At 39.5% G+C, this 27179-nt stretch overlaps 1 protein-coding gene across 1 annotated transcript; it reads left to right on the top strand.

The window, feature by feature from the left end:
• The first annotated feature begins 1019 nt into the window (after positions 1 to 1019).
• On the top strand, positions 1020 to 26924 carry stk39 (serine threonine kinase 39). Its single transcript, XM_061691890.1, has 18 exons — positions 1020 to 1508; positions 3035 to 3147; positions 5373 to 5481; positions 7481 to 7613; positions 7979 to 8034; positions 8316 to 8425; positions 8790 to 8891; positions 9151 to 9284; positions 9402 to 9450; positions 9948 to 10013; positions 13734 to 13856; positions 14943 to 14972; positions 15325 to 15381; positions 17979 to 18040; positions 21987 to 22039; positions 22124 to 22192; positions 22283 to 22347; positions 25152 to 26924. The coding sequence occupies exons 1-18, from the start codon at positions 1406 to 1408 to the stop codon at positions 25224 to 25226; spliced, it is 1509 nt and encodes a 502-aa protein (XP_061547874.1). The 5' UTR covers positions 1020 to 1405; the 3' UTR covers positions 25227 to 26924.
• Positions 26925 to 27179: the final 255 nt, after the last annotated feature.

Here is a 27179-nt window from a genome sequence, read left to right as displayed (position 1 = left end):
TACTGTATGTACTTCATAGTATTGCGTTTATTATAGTATTACGTTTATTATATGCTGTTTGACTAAACTGCAGCACAATAATCATAGTTAATTATATTGCCATATGAGATACGATAATACACATGAAGGAGTCAAACTCTGAAGTAGAAGTACAGATACTTGTTTTTAAAGAAATCCTGTGGTAAAGTGATTGAATTCCTTAAGTGTAGGTAAAAGTGCAGACTGAAATGTGCTAAGTACAAAAGAAAAAAGTAACTTTTGCAATGAATAACATGAAATACCAATTTTTATAACTTTTGCACATTTGTTGTCATTGTTTTTAATGCTCCCTAGTTGACATTCTTCCATGTCGCTGTTGTCCCTGTTTTTTTTCTCTCTCTCTCTTATAAGATCCCAAAATTTCCCAGATCTCAACCATGATTGACTTTACCACGCTCTAGTTACATCTTTTCCATCACATTGTCATCTGCGGAGGTTGAAAAAGCAACCCAGATCTCAACCATGATTGACTTTACCGCGCTCTAGTTACATCTTTTCCATCACATTGTCATCTGCGGAGGTTGAAAAAGCAACAAGCCTATTTTGTCAAAGTAAGGACTAGATAGTAAGGATACTTTTTTAAATGTAGGGAGTAAAAAAACAAAAACGTTTGAATTGAAATTGCCATTTGCACAAACTGAGGCCAGTAACAGAAGTGAATTTGACTTAGGCCCTCGACCTTTCGAGCGGACACAAACTGACCTCGCTGGTCTTTGTACAGTTTTCAACTCAGAAGTTGCTGAATTTAATGATACCAGTTGCTCCCGCTCTGACATGTAGCACTTTTTTTCTTTGCACATTGACATTGAAAATCTTCCTCACGGTGTAGTGATTTACTTAGACTGCTGCTGCGGTTTTGTGTTTGCGTTTTGTACATTTGGTCAGTATTTATTGCCCTCCATTCTGTGTAGATTGTAGTCTATTGATATATATATATATATATATATATTAATAATTGTGCTTAAGTACAGTGAAATATCTGTACTGCGTTACTTCCCACGTCTGCTTAAGTAAAGCAGTTAAAATACTTAAGTAGATAAATGATTTGTAACTCGTTACTTTACACCACTTCTACTTTTACCAGAGTACTTCTACTAAAGTTACTGAGTGCCACCCCAGGGGAAAAAAACGGAAAAAAAAAAGTGCGGAAACGTGACAGATCTGGCAAGACCGCTACGCGCTTGGTTTGACTAGCCCTTTTATTTTCCGGGTTGCTCGGCTGCGGCTGCCAGCTGACACTCGCTGAGGAGGGGAGGTCAAAGCTGACTCGCTCGCTCGCTCTCTCTCGGTGTCTGTCGCTCGCTCGTGTCAGCGAGAGGCGGCTAACCGGCGCAGCAGCAGCATCACCAACACCACCACCACCATCATGGCGGACCAAGGCGAAGCCCCGGTTCCTGTGCAGCCGCCGCCGCCGACTACAACTAGCTGGCCAATTACCAGGGAGTCGTACGAGCTACAGGAAGTCATTGGTTAGTACACGGCGGTGTCATGGGCGGGGGCTTTGTATTACCGTGGACACGTTATACTATTATCCGCGTATTACGAGCGAGAACTGCAAGGCCCACCGGCTTCCCCCCCCCCCCCCCCCTTACACGTGAAATAGCAACTGCGGATGTGAACTCATTGACAACAGGCTACCGGTTTACATTGCCTGTGTAAAATACGGTCCGTACTTGAACGTGGCACGTTGCCTTCGCTGTCCGCTTAGTATCGTGGTACTTCATACACACAGGCACACAGATGCCGAGTCGTGGCATTGAGCCCACTATGTTAGATGACTAATATAGAGGGCAGATGCTACAAGTTAAATTGCATCATTGTTATCTGTGATGGAACGTAGTGGGCAATGTGCTTGCCTTATGACGTGTGAACATGACTGTCGACCAGAGACAAAGCGGTTAGATTCCAACCAGATAATGTGAATTATTACAATTAATACTGTTATACAGAAATAACATTGTTTTCTCTTAAAATGACAAGCAGTGTTCATGCTAATCAGGTTGTTTGTGCACATTGGTATTATTTTATTGATATTGTTACAGTAAGTTAAACATGAAAATTATGCTATTGAGGTAACAATTAGATTTTCCATCCCTGATGCAGTATTATTCCCTACTGACCACAACCTAAAGTACAGCCATACAATCTAATTATTAGATCCCAGTATAAGATTTATAGATTAAAAAAATGCATTTACAAAGGTAAAATCAGAATCAACATTATAAGAGGCATTAATTGAGCAGTTTTTGTGTTGTGTAGAGCATTGCTGAATCATACTGTGTTTATAACACGTTTCTAACTTTTCATGCAACTACACCAGACCGTTAAAATACAAGAAACGGCTGTAACCGTGAGTAGATATACTTATTTGACAATCGTCATCAAAACTGCATTATATTTGTAAGGCAGCTCTTGCATTCAGTCTCAGAATTTGCACATTAGCTATCTGCTCAGTATGAAATGCAGTCTTTCAATTACATCAGTCCCATCATTTTGTTCTATAATGCTATTCATGTACTATATCAAAAGGTACAACACCTCAAATAAATGCTGAAAGCTCAAACGGAAGTTGCCAGAATCTCGTGGCAGAAGCATTCAGCCTCCAGCTGACATGTCTTATCGTTATAGATAAGCAACAGCACCACAGCTGTCCACTGCGCGCCGGGAAGGGCGGGCGAAAGACCCCCCTCGCTGCCCCACGCGCACTCCCGCGCTCCCAAGCACCTCTGTTTTCATAATCAACTGGTAACCACTGAGATCACATCTGTTCAATACTTCTGCTTATCTGTCACTCACAGTTGACAAGCGATGCGTCACAGTCAAACAGTGTCTCTCAGCGTGAAGAATTTCACCACTTCACCGTGGTCTGATTTCTAATGAACTTCCTAGTCTATTTTAAACAAAAAAGTCAGAGTGCAAAGAGGTGGAAATGTCACCTTTGTTCTTCCAGCTGTGTGTGCAAGTCATAATTTCCTCTGTGGTGCCTTTGATTCAGGTAGCGGGGCCACAGCGGTGGTGCAGGCAGCCCTGTGTTCCCCCAGACAGGAGCGTGTTGCCATTAAGAGAATCAACCTGGAAAAATGCCAGACCAGCATGGATGAATTACTGGTGAGTAGAATAAATAAGGGCCAAGTCTGTTCTAATTGTGCTAGTGCTTGTGTCATCCCACCCCAAATGTCACTCTGATCATCTAGGCTCATACAGTGGAACCTCTGTTTACATCTGCCCTTGTTTTCATGTGATTCGTTTTTCAATGATTTATTTATTCATTTTTGGTCTAATTTTTGTACGGGCCTTCTAACTTCTAGTCGGTTTTCTTACAAAAAAACAAACAAAAAAACGTGTGACTCGGCCATTCATTTCCCGGAATCGATGCCTGTTCATCCGAAGCATTGCGTAAGTTGTGTATAAAGGGTTCAACAGACGGCAAGGCGTATTCTACAATGTAAGCTTTATAGTACAGTTTTTCCCCAGTCACTTTGGTACACTTCTCGAATCCGTTTCCACATTTCCACAACAGTAAGTGCATTTCTCAAAACAATTCGTACAAATAGCAAAACACCATGGCTTACTTTCAAAAGTGAGTTTCTTGCTCAAAATCCTTAGTTCGTCTCTCAAAAGTAAAATATCTGTGTCAATGAACATGTCACTGCCATCAGAATGACAAGTCCTTGTGTCGTTGTGTATGGATAAGACAGTCAAATTGCTTAGTCATGTTGTCAATATAACAGTGTACTCTGGAGGGATGTTCTAATGTCAACTTAAGATAACGTTTTAATTAAAATTATTTTAAATTGTAGGTTACACCTTAGTGTATGTGGAAGATTGATTAAAAGAGATTGGAGAAGATTAACCTCTACACTTTTACTGTTTGCGCAGTGATTTGTTGACAGACCAGGTCAATGCAATACATAAAGAAAATGACGGCACTGCATAGCACAAAGGGGGGAAAAAAAGTAGAATTGTGAAAATACTACAGTTAGGGAAAACTGAACATGCAGTGCTGTAGGAATTAAAGTACAATCTTTGTGGGCCACTAATTCTCATCCACATCAAAATGAATACCTTCTCTTGCGATGAGCTAATTCAGAAAGCTGGAGAATCATTGGTTGATATTATGCTTCACACATTTCCCTTTGTTAGAGAATGTCTAGATTCACCTGGGAGAAAAAGTCTGATGGAAAGTCTAATGCAGTACAATAGTTGGCGGGGTTGGGGGGTGGCCAATACCAAATGGCCCGTGGCCCTGTAGTTAGGCACCACTGGTCTATGTATATGTATAGAAATATGCTTGACATATCACAACTTGTTCATCCATTTTGGATGTAAAGACTTCGATGAATTAATGGCTAAATGTTCTGGGGGTGAGACTATTCAACAGAGAACACTATGAAACATTTTGATCAACATGACGACATCAGGAATTGATTACGTAGAAAAAAGCAGAGAATTGTACATAATCATTTGCATGGATGTGCCAAAGCATTTGCAACTTGTTCAAAGAAATGAGAAACTGCTTTTTTTGATGTCCGCAAGTGACACAAGGATGTGAAGAAAGCGACTGTGAAAAACTGTAACAACTCAAAGCAACAACCCTCCCGGTCTTCTCTGCAACTTTCAGGCATCATCTGCATAACACATCTTTTAAAACTCAGACCTTCAAAGTAAAAGCATGCACTATGATAACAGTTTCACCACAGTTTCTTGGCCGATATGGTGGCTTATTTAAGTCACACTCACTAAACAAGTCAAAGTAATTTGAGTGTGACAGCTAAATAAGCCACCATAGAGCTCCCAAAAATGTGGTGAAACTGTTATATTGGTATTGTTTTTATTTTAAGAGCCTGATTTGTCTGACAGGATGATCCGTTAATGCTAGCCCGACTTCTCCGACTGTTGTCGAGCAAACCGGGATGCCTTGACTTGTTATTCAAAGCTTTCATTGTGGAATACCACTTGCCATCTGCTGAACACTTTTTCACAATACGCCAAAGTTCCAAGTGCCATTTGACAAAGAAGGCGAGAAACACTTTGGAATTCAAGAAAAAAACTCCCCTCTCCCCTCCTCAATGTGTACGACATTAAGAGTGTTTAGTCAAGGTAAAATTGATGTTAAATGTTACTTTATCCACTTCATTATTTCTTATGGGAAATATTGCTTTGAATTTTGTACAATTCGGTTTTAGTCAGACGTTGTGGAACAGATTAATCACGAAAAGCAAGGTTCCGCTTTGTTAAACTACAATCAGTTTGTTGTCAACATGGTTGATTATGAATTAGCACGAGGGGAAAAAACTAACATGTACATGAAATATTTTGTTTTCTCCCAACAGAAAGAAATTCAAGCAATGAGCCAATGCAACCATCCTAATGTTGTCACCTATTATACTTCCTTTGTGGTGAAGGATGAACTGTGGTTAGTCATGAAACTTCTTAGTGGGGGTAAGATTCACCTGCTAAGCTATACTTAACATTCAGGGAAGATGATTTTGGCTCAGTTCTGATATACTTTGAACGGTCTTGAAAAAATATTTCAGATGTGTTTCATGATTATCCCACTTGCATTATTTCACACTGGATTTATAATTCCAGATACTCTACAGTTAGACTTCAAGTGTAACTTTGAATATGAGGCCTAACCTTGTGTAAACAAGTTCATATGCTGTAAACAAAGAAGCCCTTTTTCTTTTGGGAGAGTATGAGTATGAAAGCAAAGCTGAATACACCTCTCGTCTCTACAAACCCAAGCTTCCCTGAGCTAGGTTCACTTTCAGGTGCAAGTATAAAGCAAGTTAACGATTTCAAAAGCCTTGGATTGTATATTATGAATTCCCAAAAGGATGTTAAATCTCATATAGCTTCATCATGGGCAGCCTTTAGCAAGCTCAACAAGACACGACATTCCAGTCTTCTACACGAGACAAAAGGCTACTTGTTTAATTCATTTACTGCCAACTGTTTCAAGGCTGAGTTACTTATATTGCCTGTCGTTTTAGAGCATTTTGACTGACCTTTCAACACCCACAGAATATTGTGTTCTGTGACAAGTAGTGGACCTATTAAAGAGAAAGAGTAAACTCTTCTTTCACCCAAAAAATGTTTTTTATTTTTTACCTTTTTCCATTATTTAGTAATGAGCAATAGGACATGAGTTGGTTTCACCAAAAACTTTGGTTTCTGATGAAAAAGCTGAGAAAGCGGGCTTTATTTGAAAATAAACATGTCAAGCAGAACATTGGCAATTCTTTTAGTTTTTGTTTTGTGATTCATCAAACTATAAAACAACAAAAACAAGTCTGGCTTTTTATGGTAAAGTAATATTTACAGATATACTGTACAACTAAGAAACACGCTTTGAGTGATGCTGACTCACCGGGCTTGAGTTAAACATCAGTGGCATTCACTCGTCATTTACTCCATGAACTATCTCATCTTTTTCTCACACTCTTTATACTACCTACCGCTATACGTAAACTTAACACTGTTCAAGTGTGAGGTGCCTAAACGTATCCGACTTCCAACGTGTCGGCATTTCTGTCCCTCATAATTGACGTGATAAGCCGGAGAGTCACCTCCGAATCGTTACTCTTGTGCTCAAAAGCTGGACTGATGTCAAATCCAAAGCGATGCAATGCTGCCATCTTCAGGGATCTGTTAGTCATTAAAGTGTTTTATAGACCTGGATTTCACAGACAAGCAGGGCAAGACCCTTTTCCACCTTCCTACCTGTTTAAAAACTTGCTTGACGTATATATACGTCAGTGGCAGTTAACAATTGGAATCTTCTTGACCAATATAACCGCCCACGGCAGTGAATGAGTTAATAGGCTGATTGGGCTGATTCTACTTACGGAAGCCCGAACACTAACCAAAGGGCAACAGCAGTGTTCAAATGGTACATATAGTGTACTAACTAAACTCTGCCACGTCAAAGGCGTTCATTGGTGGCACTATGCCACATGTGAGTAGACATGCAGAAGTGTACTTCCCCAGTCTGAAAAAGAGTTAACAAAATGCCAGCAATTTGTCAGTGGGCAAAGGCAGCAATCATTTCATCGCTTCTCCCAACTGGCACAGTCCAGTCAAGAAAAATGGCATTTCCAGATCTCATTTCAGAATGCACTGCAGAACCGAGAAATGAGGGGTAGTATTGTTCAGGATGTTCCGACCCAACGGGCCGAATGATGATGATGATGATGATGATAATGGGTTTTGAATTGTCAGCATTAGAAATCTCCTCTTTGAATGTTAATCATGCTCAGTTTTGACTTGGGAGAGATATTTTACTCCAGCCCCTTTTACTCAACCTGTTCAAGTCGGTATTCATCTGCATTTCTTACGGGTTGCTCTAATGCATAAACTTTGCCTGGAATGTTTTTTATTTTTTTTTATCACAGTAATAGAGTTCTTCATCCAGAGAATGATTTGATTTTACTTATAGGCTCTATGCTGGATATTATAAAGCACACAAGCAAAGAAGAGGACAAAAATCTCGATGAACCAATAATTGCCTCGATTCTGAAAGAAGTCCTCGAGGGCCTGGACTACCTGCACAGAAATGGACAGATTCACCGGTAACACGTTTTACTCGTTCTCTGAATACACTACACTAAGAATTTACTATTTATAAGTATTGATATAATTATTTGAATTCATGTCTATCTCTTGTTATGATACGGTCAGTATATCTTCCTGGAAATAGGCTATTCAATGGCTGAAGTTTAAAGTGAACATGCCTATATTGATCTGCGTTTGTGCAGCTGTGACGTAAACTTCCTGAACATCAAGGTCACCAGGAACTAGGCTTGACCTTTTTACGGCCCCCCTGGGCAACAGTCTAGATGACGTTTGTGGCCCCGTTTCTACGGATGGAAGAATCAATGCTGCGCCGCATGTTTTCGCCATTTAACTGACTGCCTGTGTGTTTTGTTGGCCGCAGGGACGTGAAAGCCGGCAATATTCTCCTGGGAGAAGATGGATCTGTTCAGATTGCAGGTGCATTGCACATGTACTACTCTTATCATCTGTTAGCCTGTTACAGCTAACGGATAGGATGTTTAAATACTGCTTTCAAGCTAATTTATTTAGAAATGCTGTTATTGATTCGTCAACCTACGTTTTCATAGAAAGGTGATTTTTCGCCAATATTTTGTAAGCCTCCATTAGTGTTTCACAACCTAATTTTCTGCAGAACACCTACCTGACGATAGTCATTGGGAATCACTACTCTATCAGATATGAAGAATATGTTTTTGTATTACTAATCATTTTTACAGATTTTGGCGTAAGCGCATTCCTAGCCACAGGGGGGGATATGACAAGAAACAAAGTTCGAAAGACATTTGTTGGCACGCCATGCTGGATGGCACCAGAGGTGATGGAACAGGTGAATCCCAATTCCTTTTTATGACATTAACTCTTAATATTAGTGATTATCTTTTGTGTTGACAAACATCCCAGTTTCATCTTCAACTACTGCTGTTTGTGGCAAATCTTCACCAGCTCATGTGTAATAGTATACACCAACCAATAGGGGGCAACCAACATTCAAACAGTAATTGAAACAAGTAACAATGTCAATTATTGGTGGATATATAAGTTTTGCTTCTTAAAGAATGATTTTAGGGACTCAGTTAAAGCTTATTTTGAGGCATTAAGTTTGATTTACCAGGCTAACAAAAAGTGAAGAAAAATTGAAAAAGTAAAATGGGCTACTTAGACCAATATTTTGTCCTATCCTTTACCCACAGGTGCGAGGTTATGATTTTAAAGCAGACATTTGGAGTTTCGGAATAACGGGCATAGAACTAGCGACAGGATCTGCGCCCTATCACCGCTACCCCCCTATGAAGGTCAGTGTTTTGAATCTATCACTGGACTCTCCTTACCCCTATGCCATGTTGTTTGCTGTGAAGTTTCATCATGAGAAACAACTATATGTCAAGATGACATTCTGCCTTTGTTAACCAGGAACAAAAACCTATCTTGAGGAACTTGTTCTTTTTACTTCACACGACAGTTCCTTTAAAAACGGTTTCCTGCTATAACTTTGTTGTCATCGGCCACAATTTTTGCTGTTGCAGATGAAATTGATTTGTGCCCTTTCGTTAGGTCTTAATGTTGACGCTGCAGAACGATCCACCCACTCTGGAGACTGGTATTGAGGACAAGGAAATGCTAAAAAAATACGGCAAATCGTTTAGGAAGCTAATAACTATGTGCCTTCAGAAGGATCCTGCCAAAAGGTTAGTCTCACATTTAGTTATCAAGTGAAAGCCTCTGAGGAAGGATTTTAATTAATAGAAATGTTTTTCCTGTTGTAAAATATTCCCTTAATACGTTCAAACAATTCTTCTCTGCAGACCTGCAGCTGCAGAGCTCTTGAAGAGTAAATTTTTCCAAAAGGCTAAGGTATTTATTTATTTCTCCTCCCGACAAAGTTTATTGTCCCTATTTGCTTTTATTATATTATGCTAGTAGCCATATTGTTCCTGGTTTTAGTTTGTAATTACGTAATATAATTACCTATTTAGTCTCCACCAATCCTGTGTCAAGTGCTCCAGAGAAAATAATGGCAATTTAAATCAAATCAACTTTTAAGATGCTATATCATTACATGGCTCAATAACAGTATGGGTAAAGCAGTTTAAAATATGAAACCAGAGCAAACAAGGTATAATTTGGTGCTGAAGTTCAAATGTTAAAATAGTAATGCAAAAACCTTCAACTTTGCAGCTTGCTAAATTCCATTGCCTCTTACTTCAAGAACATCCTTCTCTGGTCTTTTCACATCCACTAACCATGATGATTTCAAAAGGATGCGATTAAGATCCAAAATACTACTTTTCAGTTTTTCCATTACCCAATTTATAAATGGTCTTGTCTCACTTGATGCATTTGTCTCACAGAACAAAGACTATCTGGTTGAAAAGCTACTGTGCCGTGCACCAAAGATATCCCAGAGAGCAAAGAAGGTATGTTGACACTTGCACTTCTCTGTAAAATAACTGTTATTGACTAAACATAACAAACTGTATGCGAGTGCTGGGATCGAGTGGAGTCACTCCATCACAATGTTGCATTTACAGTCAACATGAGTGATGCGCAAGACTTTTGCAACACCTCAAACACTTAATGCCCAAACTGTTTTGTCAATAAAGGGAAAATATGGGCTTGTGTCGCAAAAGAGTTTAGCTCTACTGATGTGTTTTTACCCCCAGTGTATCGCTCTGCATGAAAAATAGGTTTAAGTGAAATGATTGACTATGGAAAAAGAAGCTTGGTAAATTGATCTTGGTTCTTTGCTGTGGGGAAGTGCAGTTTTCAGAAACAGCTGACATAATATTGGCTTTATCTAAGAGTTCGCCTTGTCGGTCAGTAGAGGCCAATTGCCGGGAGGCAGAGTGGGTAAGTGCAGGGATGGAAAAACACTGACATGTTTCAGAGTAAATGGAGGGCATCCTGGAGAGCATTGTAGCTATTGTGGATGACAAGAACTCGGACAAGTCAATTAACAGGAGGGGCAACCGTTAGAACTGCTGCCGTGCAAAAATGGCAGTTTTGTTCATTGATATTTTGTGGGATACGCACAGGATTTCAATCCATCATCCATTTTCTGTAGCACATTTCTTCATTAAGTTCGTGGGTGAGATGGTGTCTATCCCAGCAGGTCCACGCTGGACTGGTAGCCAGCCATCGTAGGTCACATTTGGCAAATAAAACATTCACACTCACATTCACACCTAAAGTATGAACAATTTAAAGCAATGAAGCTAACATGCATGTTTTTGGAACGTGGGATGAAGCTGGAGAACCTGGCGAAAAGACACACAAGCAAGGGGAGAACATGCAAACTCCACACAGCAAGGCCGGAGCCAAGAATCGAATCTAGAACCTCATAACTCTGAGGTAGATGTACAGCGTGCAACCTTTTACAGGATTTGTATCCTGTCACAATTAAATAATATCAACACACTCGAGATCAAGTTACGACCAAAGCCAAAATCAGAATAAAACAACAACAAAAAAACAAACAAAAACAAGAAAAGTATGTATGTTTCTGTGTTTGTTCGTTAGCAAGCTATATCCTGGTTTCTACAGGATGATGGACAGACAGGTGAGACTGTTGATTCTCGGGGTGGATTCTCTCATTAATGACAATGAACCTCTGTCCATATCCTCATCAACATTTAATAGCTTCTCTTTTGGCCCATGCCCCTCTAAAAAGGCTTGTTGCCTAATCAAGTTTTCACACCCCCTGAAAGGCTTTCTTGTAGAGGTGCAACAATTCATCAGTTAATCGATTATCAAATTAATCAACAACTATTTTGATAGTTGATTAATCGATTAGAGACCTTGTGTCAGGAGTCTGGTAATGAGTTGGACCTAGATGCAGAGAGGAGAGCATGGGCAGTTAAAGAACACATTTAAAAAAAAAAAATCTGATTAATCGAAAGAAATTATTAACAGATAAATTTATTATTAAAATAATCGTTATTTGCAGCCACATTGTCTTGCCCTCCTGGTATATAGGATTAAAAAATAATATCGCCCAATAATATCGCCCTCCTTAGAGTGACGGTGTAGATTTTGTAGCTCCAATGAGTCAAAGACAAAGTTCATGACATTGTCGTTTTTTGTTGATTTGACAAATGCTGCCGCCTACATTTCATACTCAGCAAATATTTCTCAACGCTTGCAGTGACAAGCGTTGCCCTTTAACACTACAATCCTAGAATGGTTTGACCTCTGTGATCCGTACAGTTACTCCCAAACCTGTTCAGTTTAGCCATTCACACAAGCACCTTGAATGTCCTTAGCTTCGAGGCGTGAACAAGACACTTTTTTGTGTGGTCTGCCCTCCTCTGTTTTGGATTTCTATATTCATAACACACACATTGCTATTCTTGGGGAAAACGTGGCATAGGGGGTCTCAGGACAGACATTCTCTATATGCTTCTGCTTGCTTAATGGTTAGAGACAGAAACACAGAATGAAAACAAAATATTATAGTGGATTTTAAAGTATAGCCATTCAAAAATGTTTGCTACATCTTTAATTAATTTAGGGATTATGTCTGATATGGGGAGTGGAAATCACCAGTTTCAAGCGCAATTGCGAAGGGTGTTTTCGTGTGGGGTGGGGGGAATAACCAGTAGAGGGCAGCCTTACACCAATTCATTCATTTAAGGCTGCCTTGACGCATGTTAATTAAATGACCGTAAGACAACTTCACTACTCATAAAGGTATTCAACAAATTCTGTCACAAATTTCTACCAATTGTTCAAACGTGATATGAGAACGCTTGTGTTTTTGTTGGAGTGTGATTTTTTAAATGATGTGCATGTCAGTCAGGATTGGCCACTGAGACTTGATCTGTGTCTGTTTTGATCAAGGAGCCAGAGCAGAACTGGGGGACTCTGGGTTCTATGTCAGGTTTGGAAACTAAAGCTGGCAGCAGCAGAGGGGTAGTGCCTCTTTAACTTTATCGTTGCCTAGAGCCGTTGCTCGTCGCTTCCCATTTTGTGTGCTGCCTGTAACACTGGAGTGATCCCATAACTGATTGTACCTCACACTGCTTTATGAGCCAACTGCTGCTTGCATTTCTTTCCTCTTGAATTGAAATCATAGCCAAACCTTATCTGCGTTGTTCTGTTATATTTTATGTAGCGGTAGAATGTAGGTTAGTAATGGCCTGGGTTGAATATTTGATAATGGCTTCCATTCATTGAGTTTTCACTTACACCGTGCTATTCATTGTGCTTTATCTACTACAACTACATAAGCGAATCCACATGCAGCTTAATAGGCAAAGAATGATCTTGCAATATTTAACTGACTTACTACTTCTGAAATAGCCAACACTGAACATTTCATTTAACTCCACTCTAAAGAGTTTTATTTGTTGACTGGTCATAACACTAGCGAGACTATAATGAGCTCGTATGCAAGAGTGTCATGAAGACAATTGAAAATATCTTTACTGTCAGAATGTAATGCTTATTATTGACCCACACAGTTTGAGAGAAAGTCATGTTAGTAGGAATGGGCGTAATTTGGCAATTATTGATTAAGAATTTTATTAATTAGAATTAGTTGTTGATCAAGTCTGGAAGAAATTGAGGCAAAAGAATAAGTTTGCTATAAGTATATATCTTAAATGAATCATTAAATCAAGAAAATGCTGTCGATTGTCCAACCCTATATGTAACAATATGCATATTATGTATTGGGGTTGGCAGTTTTTGTGGTGTAGAACTGCTCCACATCATACTGAGGTGTTCTAATATTTTTATGAAGGGAAAGCAAAATATGAAAACACCTTTCGGTATGATGCCTGTAGTATCTGTAGTTATTTTTATTTATGCTTTTTTTTCATGTCTATCCATTATAAGCATGCTTTTTTACCTGCTATTAAATATTGAATGATTGGACTTTAGATTTCAAACATACAGTACACAAAAACAAAGAAATGAAAAATACATTTTTAAATATGCCATACTGACACAGCATGTACTGCCGGTCCAAAATGGAGTAGGAAGAAGTACAGTACGCACAGTACGCAATGAATTCCCTCGGAATGAAAAGGTTGTACACATGGTTGTCATATTTGCCTTTGAAAGAGTAGCTTTGACAAACAAAACCATCAAGTTATTCAAATGTATTCAGTTGGCCTTATGCTCCCGTGGTGTAGGTGAGGCGGGTCCCAGGTTCCAGTGGCCACCTGCACAAGACGGAGGATGGCGACTGGGAGTGGAGCGACGACGAGCTGGACGAAGGCAGTGAGGAAGGCAAGGCGGCGGTAACCCAGGGCAGGGTAAGTAGGATTCATTTGTGTATTATTTTACTGGAGAAAAAACAAACATGAAGGACACATTGCAAATTGGTTTGTGTCGTGTTTGGTGTCAGTTTTTTGGATTCAACTTCGAATATGACAGGAGCATCCAATCTCCTTCTGAAATCCACTTAACAAATTGGAAACGAGCACTCAGAGCGCACAACTATCCAAGGATTTAACATTTGTCACCTGCAGAATCAATGAGCGAACGGCTTCAATCTAACAAATTAATAAGCTAAAAGGAGTTTTATCCAGATCCACAGGGGAAAGAAATAGCTAACAATCCGCAGAAGCACAACAAATTACAAACTGATCTGATGAGATCCGACAGATGTGTTTGAAAATGCAAAATGGGATTTGGAGCCATAGGAGCATTCTGGATCATATCCAGTTGAAATGACAGTTTCCTACCTGGCACACAGATTGACCATTTTGTTCATCTCTGATGAGATTTTTAAAGTGTTCTCCCTGAATAAAAAATGTGTTTTAATTAGGTCATTAACTGTGTGAATTCCCACCAAAATTAATTGGGAAGTGGAACATTATTGTAAGTAGATTTAGCAGTCACAAAGGAAGCTGCGAACTAACAACCAAACAAACCGACAAAGAAACCCATCAAGATGAAATTATAACCTCCTTGTCAGTGGTAATAATTGGAAACAATAAGTGACCACACAGATATGCTGTACTCCTGAGAATAATCTCCATGTCTCATACACAAAAATATAACGCACAATAATGAATGAACGTATTTGTATGGTGCATACAGGGAATCCATACACACTCCCATGGACAGCCTTGCCAAATGTATCTCATTCAACCTCATTCTTCCAGAAATGGAACACAGCAATTATTTCCTAAATATGCTTTACATGTGATAACTGAAAGGAATTCGTGTGTGTTTACGCATAGCTGTTTTTGTATATTTCAAAGATAGTGGCATTTCTGGTGCCGTCTTTCATGTCATGTGCAATGTGCACATGTGCAGGCATTGTGGGACTGATGACCGCATGAAGATGAGTCCAGTCTGGAATAACAGAATTTTTGCTTGTTTGTTCCATGCAGTCGCGGCGGGTCAAGGACGAGTCCAAAGAAGTGAGTTTATTCTTTTTTTCTCTCTTTATAAAAAGGCACTCTGCTTTGTATTCTGGTGAAAAGACGACATATATGAGGAATAAGTCTGCTTTTTCCGTACTAATTCTGCGCGGTGACAGCACTTGGAAAAAGATGATTTTGTAAATGCAATTATCGTTCCTATTTCGACGGAATTTGTTGACCTCGGTTGAACTCAAAGCAGCCAAGCTGGTGTTCGAATCTAACAAGCACATCGCTGCTCTTTGATTTCTGCCAATTTACGTTTACTGTGTTGTCTTTATGGAATGAGCCCTAACTTGATTGGTGTGTAATAATATTTTCACAGCTATACCTCTCATTTTGTTGCTTGCAGAATGAGGAGAATGTCAAGAATGTTCCTCTTGATGGGTTATCCATCCAGCATCCCCAGGTGAGGAATATGAGCATTCAGCAGCTGCACCCATTTGTTATGAGTCAGTGACCTTGGCGCCACACGTATTGTCTGAGAGCCTTTGTGTGAATTTATGCATACATTAACATGTGCATGCGTGTCTCCTGGAGGGATGTACTCAACTGTTTTAAGTCACAGTCTGTTTGATTCTGCCTGCTCAGTCCCTGCCTGTAGAAGTTCACTGCTATTGCATTCTCACCGCTATTGTAACCCATTTCCAAAGGCTTTATCATTTTCAAAATGCACCAAAGCAGGCTGGGGTGGCGTCTTGTGCTCCAATCAGCCATTAACCACCCATCACATGGCATTTTCTACCTCTAATACTATTATTTAGAGCTGCGCAGTAAGCCCCATTTAGTACTTTATGTGTTGTGGTTATTCCTTGGTCTCAACTTTCCCTGCTGTAAATAAAACACCATTGTTTGATGTCGCTTTGATAAGAGCCAGAAAACTAACAGTACAATGTACGGCATTTTTCAGGCGATGTCCAAAGTCTGAAATGTTTTTTTTAGATGAGTGCAACTATTTAGGTTAGATACATTTGAGTGAGCATGTTTTGTTGAAAATGGATAGCAGTAATGCTTTGTTGCAGAAGAACCACGAAGATAAGTGCATACTGATTCATTTCTGCTTATTACAGTACACTACTGAGTGAACTCAGTTTATCGTTTTCTTTATTGCATCATCTTCCCACCCTTTTAAAAAGAGGGTGGGAAGATGATTTAAGCACAGTCATTTGCTTTTGTGAAATATTAACGGCTTTTTGTCTGGTCGGGGGGTCAACTTTGACGTGGACAGCTGCCCCTGTTTGTACCATTTTAATCAATGACATAATAAATTTGCTGTTTTTTTTAACATATTAAATTAGCAATTGAACATGATTTTGGGTTGGCGTTGAGTTGATCTTGGTGCACAGCGGTATCTGATAGCAACATAAGGTCTAACACCAAATTGGTAATTCAAGCAAGATGGCCTTTTTTCATTTCCTGATTTTGGAGATGCAAGGATTCCGCCCGATAGCGACAATATATGTTTTAGAATGTTCCATACATGACGTAACATACATGATAATAAACTGTAAAGATCAAAAAGAAAATGTTTAACTTCTAGCTAAAGTTTTTGTCCCTGCCTCCAGCAAGGCTCACGCTATCAGATCGTTCTTTGTTGAAATGTCCGTAATTTGTTGTTTGAAACTCCACCTTAAACTTCAGCTTTACAGATGCTGGTGTCTGACGCAGATTTGTGTTGTGATAAATATTCCCACCGTGACACACCGAGGTATCAGATGTCATGTTAAAGGTTACAGCTACATAGGCATTTGTTTGAGGTGTGGAACTGGACGATGCACCCGACGATTATAATTGGGACACAGGGTCTATTTTAGGAAATATGGTACAGTAATTCCTCGCTATATCATGGTTCATCTATTTTGCTCCCACTAAACTGCAGATTTGTATGCTACGGAAGATGTTTTTGTGTTGAAATACATTTACAGTTTGTTTAAAACTTGTGTTTAAAGGGATTCGATGTGATTGCAGTGTGTGAGAGGGGTATTTTAAGGTTTAAAGGTAGGGTATGGAAGTGTTCAAATGTTAGCAAGATTTGTCGTGCTCAACTGCAGCCGCTAGCGCACAATGTTACATTAAATGTTACCCGTTTGATGTTGTATGTTTTGCAGTGTACAATCAATTAAAAATATAAGAGAGGTGATCAACTTACCTGACGACTCGATGAGAACGATGACGTGATGTTTGCGGTGGTTTTCCAAGCTCAGCCATGCAGCCTCTGCGATTAGGACAATTTTTGCTGCTAACCGGAATCAAATAATCCAGCCAAGAAACTACAGTAGTCTTCTTTTGCGCAAGACTGCTGTGTCCCCCTGTGAGAGACAGTTTTAACATCCATCCATCAGTTATCTGAGCCGCTTATCCTCACAACGGTTGCGGGGGCGCTGGAGCCTATCGCAGCTATCATCGGACAGGAGGCGGGGTACACCCTGAACTGGTTGCCAGCCAATCGCAGGGCACATATAAACAACCATTCACACTCACATTCACACCTACGGGCAATTTAGAGTCTTCAATTAACCTACCACGCATGTTTTTGGGATGTGGGAGGAAACCGGAGTGCCCGGAGAAAACCCACGCAGGCACGGGGAGAACATGCAAACTCCACACAGGCGGGGCCGGGGATTGAACCCGGGTCCTCAGAACTGCGAGGCTGACGCTCTAACCAGTCCCCCACCGTGCCGCCCAGTTTTAACATATATGAAAAAATGTCAGTTTTTTTTTCTAAGCAGCAGATTTCATCTTAAAGCTATAAAACAAATTATTATTATTTTTGAAAATCCCCTTGTTATAACATTTTCTTACACACAACATATGGGTCTGGTACATAACTCCTGCGATGAATGGTGATCACTACATCTACAAATTCTGTAACTCAGCCATATGCGAGGTCCATGATATTAATATGACACAGTTTAAGTTTAAAAGACCATAGAATGCAAATATAGAGTACCGTACACACCCGACTGTTGTGTGTACAAATTCATTCTTTCATTCTTTCTCATTCAGGTGGAGCCACTTGGGGATTCACCATACATTGAAGGTGCTGTGAACATGGTCCTGCGACTAAGGTGAGACAGATGATTGTTATTTATGCTCCCGCCTGTGTGCATTTCCAAAAGACGTACTGTATAAGGAATCACAATCACTTCACTTGGTGTGTGTGTGTGTGTGTGTGTGTGTGTGTGTGCGTGCGCGCTTCCTTGTCTTTGTGTTGCATGGTACCAAACATTTATGCAACTGAAGATTTGACTTAACACTATTTGGCACCCTGTCATGTCACCTTTCAAACAATTAAGTTCTCAAATTAAATATTAAGCAGAACAGAAAGATTGCCCGCATCTACACTATTTGTACAAAGGTTTTGGGACACCTGGCCCCTGGACCTACAAGAAACGAAAATGGAAGAAAATATGGAGTTAACACTTTCCTTGCTAACATTACAATCTTTTCTGGGATGGCATTTTGCAAGATGTTTGATGTCTGTGGATATTTTCTGTCCATTCATCCAGAAGAACAATTTTGAGGTGCATGGTCACTGTCAGATCACAATGTAATTTCTAGTTTATCCCAAAGGTGTTTGTTGGGCTTGAGGTCAGGGCTGTCAAGTTCTTCACGACTCATGCAAGTATGACTTCATGGAAATTTCTGATGAACAGTCATGCAGAACTAAAAAAGGTCATTTGGAAGCATCAAATTCTCCAAAATGTCTTGGTGAGAGGGGCTCTGAGAATTCTATAGCTCAACCCCTGATTGAATCATTTATTGATTTAAAGGTTTTCCTGGGCTTTTTGTCCATGCAGTGTAGCTTAAAGGATCCCTGCTTGTTACTTGATGTGGAAACACAAAATGAGGGACATTTTCAAGGGTGTTGATGCGTCTCATCCTGGCACTTGATGTCTGCCTTGGGTTCCCTGATGGAACTGATGGTTCACAGCAATCTGGTCACACTGACACCTGAAGGTCTTACCCCGAGAAAGCTGTAATTGCTAACAAAGCACTCATCAGGACGTGACAAGGCAAACTGGCCACTGGAAAATCACTAACGTTTGGATACAGGTGTTGGGTGCTTTTAGCAGTAAATCTAAAAGCTTGATAATATTTCTCATGGTTTGTTTTCCTTTCAGATTTTTTAAGTTTGATGTGGCTCGTGTCAAATTATGGGATTTCTGCACAATGCTTCACATTCCATGAACTACAAATGAGCACGTCATACTCCTTTCGCTTGAGCCGACTTACAATAGGTCACATTACTTCTGAATTCTGTTTTGCTTCTGAATTCACTTTTGCCTCTTTCAGTATACAAGTTTTGGGAAAATTGAATCAAAGTTGATTATTCCTGAGGCAATTATTTTTTAGTTAGAGTCGATTATTCTTGAGGCAATAATTTCTTTAGTTAGTCAGTCCATGAGGTGAATATTGTTTTTCATGTTCTGGGGATTATATGGAAGATATCAGACTCCACCCATCGTTAAAGGTATTTCTCACACTGTTTGATGCAGCATACGTGTTTCAGATGGCGACCTAAAGCTGTGAGGGTTTCGATTTGTAGTTCTTTTAAAACGTCAATCACATTCAAATACTAAACTCTAATACTAAAACTCTCCATTGCCAAAATTATCACACAATTATTATCAGTGTTTTGTTTTGTGTTTACCATGTACATTCTTTGTTTTTGTTGATTAACAAAATGGATGTAATTATAAGTCCCAATTGTAGAGGAAGCCCAGGGGTTACCAGGGGTTACCTGCTGTAACCTGGACACACATGTTTATAAAAACTGTTGGTTTGCACAAAATACAGCATTTTCAAAGAATGTGTTCTTGAAACTAATTGTGTTTGTGGGAGCAAATCGGCAGCTAATTTGGTCTCAACTACTAAGGGAGTTGCAGTTGATTAGCATGAGTTATGATAATATCAAGGGACTGACTGAGATACTGTCGCGGTATAATTGGCTTGTTGTCATTTCACTTGCCAGTAAGTCAGGCTTTTTTTCTTCTGTAAAAGCACTAAGGCCCTCTTGAGAGTCACATTGTCACGACTTTGAAGAAGCATTTAGGACTGAGGATATTAGTTCTCATTAGCAGCTCAAAGAGTGGAGAAAAAAGTGCATATACAAATTGATTTTATTGTTTCATCAAGATGTGACATTTCTGTGCATTTTTCAGATTTAGGGAGCAGAGGCAGACACTTGACAAATGTGAGAGTAAGCTGTGAAATCATTTTCAATTAATTTTCAGACAATGTACGATATACATAATTTACTGGAAGACTTTGCCATAGATATTCAGTAGTATCAAATTTTTTATTTCAGCTGATCTGTGCATTAACCTTATCAGTAATAGGAAGCGGAGCTACTTTACATGCACGCAAATGCTTTTCATGCTATTTTAGAAATTTAATACAAACATAATATAAAGAATGAAATCAGTTGATTTTCGTTTTCCCATTAGTCGATCAAGGAAATTAAATCAAATGCCCATCCATAATTTTAACATTGACTCTGTATAACGCTTTTCTGTTTTGCTGCAATCAGTCAAGAAATACAATTAAGGTTGTGTATGTGCGTGCCTGGGTGGGTGCGTGTATTTGCCATCTTGTCTTGTTATTGCACAATCATACACCAGTTTAAGTATTACAAATAATAAAATAGTCTTAACATATCACAACGTTGTGCCATGCTTTAACATCATGTCTCTTTTCTGCACACGACACCCCTTAAACAATAGTCCTGCTCATTCTCACTTCCTGTCAATTAGCCTTTATAAAAGGCCTCAAGGCCACGTGTAAAAAATATTGTCAATACGTTGCTCGGTAGGTTTTGTCTGTTTGCCATGTTAAATGTGCCTACCTTGGTCTGTCAAATGCATTTGGAACCTGGGCCTTAAGTAGGGACGTACTAGACTTAATCTACCTCTGTAGCACCACACCACATCACCATTCTAGAAAACATCAGTGCTCTACAAATCGTAATACAACAGCACGCAACTGTGCAAAGGACAATATGGAGCAGTTCAGAATCAATATTTAACTAATAACATGACAAAAACATAACAATGTAAATAAAGCACATCATACTCACCAGATATACTGATTATTATATTTTGTTAATGTGTGCAGCTTGCCACAGGTGTATTTTGTTAGTCCAAATTGGCAGGAACAAGTTTTGCTCTGACCAATTAGAGGATGGAATAATGATGATGTCATCAACTTGCAAGCTTTTTCAGTTACAAACCGTCGCTCGGTTGATTTTGTTGTTGTTTCGTTTTGTTTTTGTGTTGTCAACCAAAAATGTGACTTATCAAGCTTCGGGTACTCCCCTACGTGAGTTAAGTGGGGGGAAAAAGCTGCCAATGCACTTTCAAGCATTAATGGAACAGGACAAACAATCAAACACACAAATACAAAATGAAAACACTCACAAGAAGCACGGAGCAGACACTATTATTGAACTAACTGTCTGACTGCAGCTCCTGTCGTACTCACTGGGTTACGCACCTTAAAAGCACGCAAGACATTTTAAAAATATAATCAATGCAGTGCAGTGCTTTAGGTCAGTAAATTTAGGTCAGTGCTTCTGATAGTGTTAAGGCTGGCAGGTCCTTGCTGGTCATGACCATTCCCCGCTGATATGTTCAGAACGGCATCGCAACATGTGTCACATGGGTCTCACAAAAAGGGAGAAGAATTATTTCCCATGATGATGCACTGACTTGCAATGCAGCCCTCGTATGCCCATTAACTGTGGCGAACAAATCTGTGCTGATGTGTTGTGGCTTGCAGTGTTTATCATCCATTTTACTGTTGCCATGTCCATTTTGTAAGTTATTTGGTTGAGCTTGCATGTTCTATTTTCACCTGTCAGTGGTTTGTCACCAATTACATGATGTTTCTAATGCACTCATGGAAGCTAATAGTGCATAATGCAATTATATTCACTCATGTGTAGTATGATTGAGGACATATTTAGTGTGTTGTCTCAGATCACAGAATGTGTGTTGTGTCTTCTCCTTTAAGGAACTCCAAAAAGGAACTGAACGACATCCGGTTCGAATTCACTCCTGGACGAGGTACAAGTGGAGCTGGATGTTTCAATATTGTATATGTTAACGGAAAACAAATGTGCAGTATTTATGTTCTTATTCCCTCACAAGACACTGCTGATGGTGTTTCCCAGGAATTGTTCTCCGCGGGTCTTGTCAATGGACACGATGTGGTTACTGGTATTTACTTGTCTTGTCCTTTTAAATTGCATTTGTTTGCCCTGCTTTGTGTCTTGACATTTGTGTTGTCTTGCACTTTCCAAATTGCAGTTGCTGCTAACCTTCAAAAGATTGTAGATGACCCAACTACCTACAAAGTATTGACCTTTAAGCTGGTGAGTTCCCAGATGATTGATGGCTGACAACCCCACTGAGTTTTTTGTGCCTGTCAGTGTGTGACTATAAACAGCTTGTTGATTAAAAATGCAAAGAGGGCATGTGACTGCGGGATATTTGCGAAGAGGACATCAGGAAACCTGACACGTGCATGTCAACATTTTTTGTTAAACTCACAGGGATGCTTATAATCTAATAATTCCGGAAATGAGTCTGTCAGTTTATGCAACAAACTACCTGAAGGTCCACATGCTAGTATGCGCTTTTCCCCCTTGTTGTGAAAATGTCTGTTTGTCTGAGACGAAGATCACATTCAAACATGTTTTCTTTAAGAATATTTATCAGTTTAATACTAAGAAGGAAAACATTGAAAACGAGTGGGCATTTAGCAAAGCATCTCCTACCTACTATGTCTCCTTGATTGTCTCCAAATCATAGAAACCTAACAAGCAAGGAATTAATGAAGCACCTTTCTGTCTTGAAGTTTTGCAGAGCGTAGGAGACAGTCTTATTGTCTCGCCTACTCCCCCCAAGACGAGGGAAAGGTTGCGGTTTCCAATTTTGAAGGACAGGTTTAGAAAAGGCTTTCTTTCGCGATTGTCTAGTTTTAAAAAAAAATACACGGTTGTCAATAGTGTTGGTTACTGTAAACTTGACTTTACATTAACCTACTGGCAACGCTATAAGATAGTGTTAAAATAAAAGAATGGGAGGTGAGTAGTGTGAATTGGATTCTTTATCTAATGCAGTTGATAAGTCAACAGGTAATGGTTAGCTCAGCTCCACTAAAGGCCTCTTTATACTCCCGCGCTCGTGCGGCCGACAACGCCCGCATTGCATCACGTGACATCACGCGTTTTGAGATACAAGTGTGTGAGGTTACGAGCGTGGACACAGAACGCAATAAACTTGTATCTCAAGTCACCATCGTACATGGAGCTTAAGCTGGATATATCGATTAAATGCTCAAAAGGCTTTGCTTAAAGCCATTTAAGCATTTCTGATGCTCCTTTTCCTCACTAGTAGGACAACTTTGTTATACTGGTAGGACAGCTACATGTTAGTAGTGAGGCAAAACTGCACTAGTTAACTGTGCTGCTTGCATTACTAGTGACATTAGAAACCAGTGCCTGTTAACATTGACCCCAGATAAGCGGAAGGTGATGAATGGATGGATGGAACGTAGCGTTTCACTGGTTTAAGGAAAGGACAAACGTATCAGCAGCCCAATTCATTTGGACACAAAATGACCATGGTAGTTATATTATTCGCTTACTTTAATTTATCAACTAGTAGGAATGTGTTCGCTTATTTGACCAAGACCAAGAAAATGTTTTAGCATGCTCTACCGCCTGGAACTTTTTAACTGATTTTCCACATGGCTAATTAGCGATAGTCTAGCAGAGCCTACACGCTGTTGACAGTTATTTTTTTATTTTATATTTTGATCTTCAGTAGGCGCAGCGTGGCACAGGGTGTTTAAAGAGTAATTGCATGCTGTGAATAGAAGCCTTTTAAAATCATCCCTTTTTTAATGGTCCATTAAAGAGCGTTCATATTGAAGTTTATGAAATTGGTAATGTGACTGGCTTCTACATGTATGTCAATTATTTATGACTCTGTAAATGTGGGTAAACAACATGTGACCCCCTTGTCGCTGTGGGAGACGGTCTGATGTGTCAAATGAGGTCCAGTACAAGAGCTATACGCAGTACAGAATTCTCCCTTTAGAAAGATAATATTGCTTAGTTTTAGGGTTGAATTGAACATGCTTCTTTTAGCTGTAGTCTATTTAATATTTTAATCCACATCACCCTCAAAGCGCAGACAATAATTAATCTTTGCGCAAGTTGTGGGACCTGGAGCACTTAATGCTCCCATTCGGTCACAGTAGTTTTAGTAGTAGTGAGGGCTGATGTTGACTGATAAGACCTGACTCTCACTAAACACAGAGAAGTTTGAAAGCACATTATTTGAATCAAAATATTATTTTGTGTATCCGAAGAGTCTCTTAAATCTCGTTTTTATAGGAAAGCTTGAATTAGCCATCCATCATTTTCAGTACCGTTTGTCCTCATCAGGGTTGCGGCTGATGTGGAGTGTGGAAAGCCGTTGGAGCATTTTGTTCAATTTCTTTGGTGTCAATCTTAAGGCCTATAATGACTGTCTTACAATTAATGTTTTTTTTCTCCATTTTATCACAGGCAGGACTAAAACATTTGGTTGGGATGCAATTTTCGCAAAACAGAATGGCTAGCCCGCTAGTAGATGACAGTGGTGTTGCTCTATTCATTTTCACTATCGCATGTCTGTCTGTCTGCCAGTAAATCCTCAATGGCAATGTTCACAATGTGAATTTCCACCACCTCTTTTTTTAATCAACTAACCTGTTGAAGTGTAAATTAGAGCTGACCGTCTCCCTTGGAAGCCAATTTCCTCACGTAACATCTTCTGTTCGACTCATATTTCAAACTACGGCCGTAGAGAAGAAGGCTAAAATCCTCATTCAAGCCAAGGGTTTGTTTCATTGTGGTGCCATCGAAGATCGCTCCGTCTGTCTCTTGGCACCTGGGAAATGTGTGACATCATGGTGAAAAAGTTTTATCGCAAGCCAGCCTTCAATTTTGCAACTACCTGATTTATTCCCATAAATTCCTGTTAAATGGAAAGTTTCCAACTTTGAAAATTCCCGAAATTGTGCAACTCCCTGTGCTGGCCTATCTTGAAATGGAGTAGCAAAAAGGATTGTTGGTGATATTTGACTCCGTGGATCTTGTTGACATCCCCCCTTTCCCCTCGCAAGGCCTCCTGCTGTGACGACACCGAACTCCCAGACGAGGTGAAGCTGATCGGCTTTGCGCAGCTGAGTCTTAGCTGATGCTCTCTTCATGCCTCAAGCAGGTGAGACGGGACCTACACGTTCAGGGTAGACAGGTTGAGGAACAAAAAGCACCACCTCCAGCAAACATCCTCCCTCGAACAACACCCCTCCCCTCCCCCACCCCCCACCCCCAAGCACCAAACTTCCTTGCGTTCCTCCGCCCAACACACGACCAGGGATCAGGATGAAGCCCAGGAAACTACACGTACTCAGGATGTGAAAGAAGGTGATTTGAAATGTAGCTTTGAATGTTCTATTTATTTATTTCCTCAAAGAATTTTTTTTTGTTTTACATCACGTTACCTCTTGCGTTTCTCAAAGCTCTTGATTATTATTTATTGAAATTTTTTCCCCCACTTCTGCCAAAATGAAATTTGCTTTGACTTGCATCTGAAAATCCCAACTCATGTGATTCCCTGCGTTTCTCATGTGAAGCACATTTTCAAAATAACACAATGAATGTCTTTAATAAAAAGTAAACGGATTGTATTCTATGAAGGACTATTAGGGCCACAGTGAAAAGATAAAAAATGAAATTACAACGATAAAGTCATGTTAGGAGGAAATAAAGGCAGAATATAAAAAAAATATGACAAGTGAATGTCAACATTTGCACACAGCGCCCGACAACTATGAGTCATCATTTGAATGCCGATATACTTGGAATAGTAACACTTAATCCTCACAGTTACGTATTTTCCCTCTGAGTATTACAATTTGATTCCCGTAAAATATCTACTCTTTTTTTTTGTGGTTTTTATTTGTTTATTCTCTCTCAACAATTCAGCCTTGCACTGTTTTTTCTCATAACATTCAATTTTGTTTCTCAAAATATTTTTGTAAATGTATTTTCGTTTGAACCTTAGTTTAGTCATGTTACAAGACTTTAGCTTCATGAAATTACAACTCGTAATTGCTATTTCGGTGTGGCCCTAATAATCCTTCATAGTGCTTTTAACATGGACAACAAGTCTTGAGTGTCCAGGGGGGAAGAAAAAAAAAAAAAAAGAGAGAGAGAGAGCTGGGCTCTACTTGTGTTTCATTTGCTGCTCAAGTCATGACAGTGTTAATGCTTCAAAACACTCAAGGTGCCTTGTTCATTTTCATGTGCCTACGACAGTATTGTCAGAGGGAGACCCCACAAATACGAAGCAGAGTCTGCTTCCGATTTTAGTTTCACGCACGCGTTAGTCCAGCAAGTGAAGCATCTTTATGTTAATGCACTTTTGGGCTGAGATGTGTCTGCACCCGACAAGCAGATGCCTTCGCCCTTAGAGAGAAGTTGTTGTTTTTGTTTTCCACATAACTGCAGCTGTGGTGATATGACGTGATCTGCTCTGGTTTATCTACTTTCACAGACTCACTTTTCACTTCATTGCTCTGACCTGCTGCACAGCAAGACTAAATGCTCGCAAAAAAAATAAAAAAATAAATGTTGCTAAAATGTGCTGTGTCCACCAGAGGATTACTGGCAACAATACTGAAATGGCAATGAATCTTGTGTGCTCAAACATGTCCAGTAGCGCAAGATTGTTTTTATGTGTTGATGTGTTGAAAATCGTACCTAATAACCACATTTTAATAATTAGTTTTTATGTACAGTATGTGTACCCATGTCAGCATAGTTCACCTGTTCATCCCGTGTAACCCATTGCTTTCTGACAAGAAGCAACGAATAAATTGCTATTTAAACATGTTGGGATTCATTTTATTTTATGTTGATTTTGTATTGTTAATGGTAATCATTTGAATACAACTTTTCAAATTTACCACGTCTCCGGCACAAATAAATTTTGCGATCCAAAGTTAAGGTGTGACAATACACTGACCAATCACAGCATTAGGAGCACTTGCACAATCTTAGGAGATCCAAAACAAGAGTTGCTTTTACAAGCATCATTCTATGTTTTAATTGACACTGTTAGTGGTATTCATTAATGTGTATTGTTG

This window comes from Phycodurus eques, chromosome 12 (genome assembly GCF_024500275.1).
Source record: "Phycodurus eques isolate BA_2022a chromosome 12, UOR_Pequ_1.1, whole genome shotgun sequence".
Classification (NCBI taxonomy): Eukaryota; Metazoa; Chordata; class Actinopteri; order Syngnathiformes; family Syngnathidae; genus Phycodurus; species Phycodurus eques.
The sequence above is the reverse complement of the archived record's forward strand: the minus strand, read 5'-3'. Positions and strand labels throughout refer to the sequence as shown.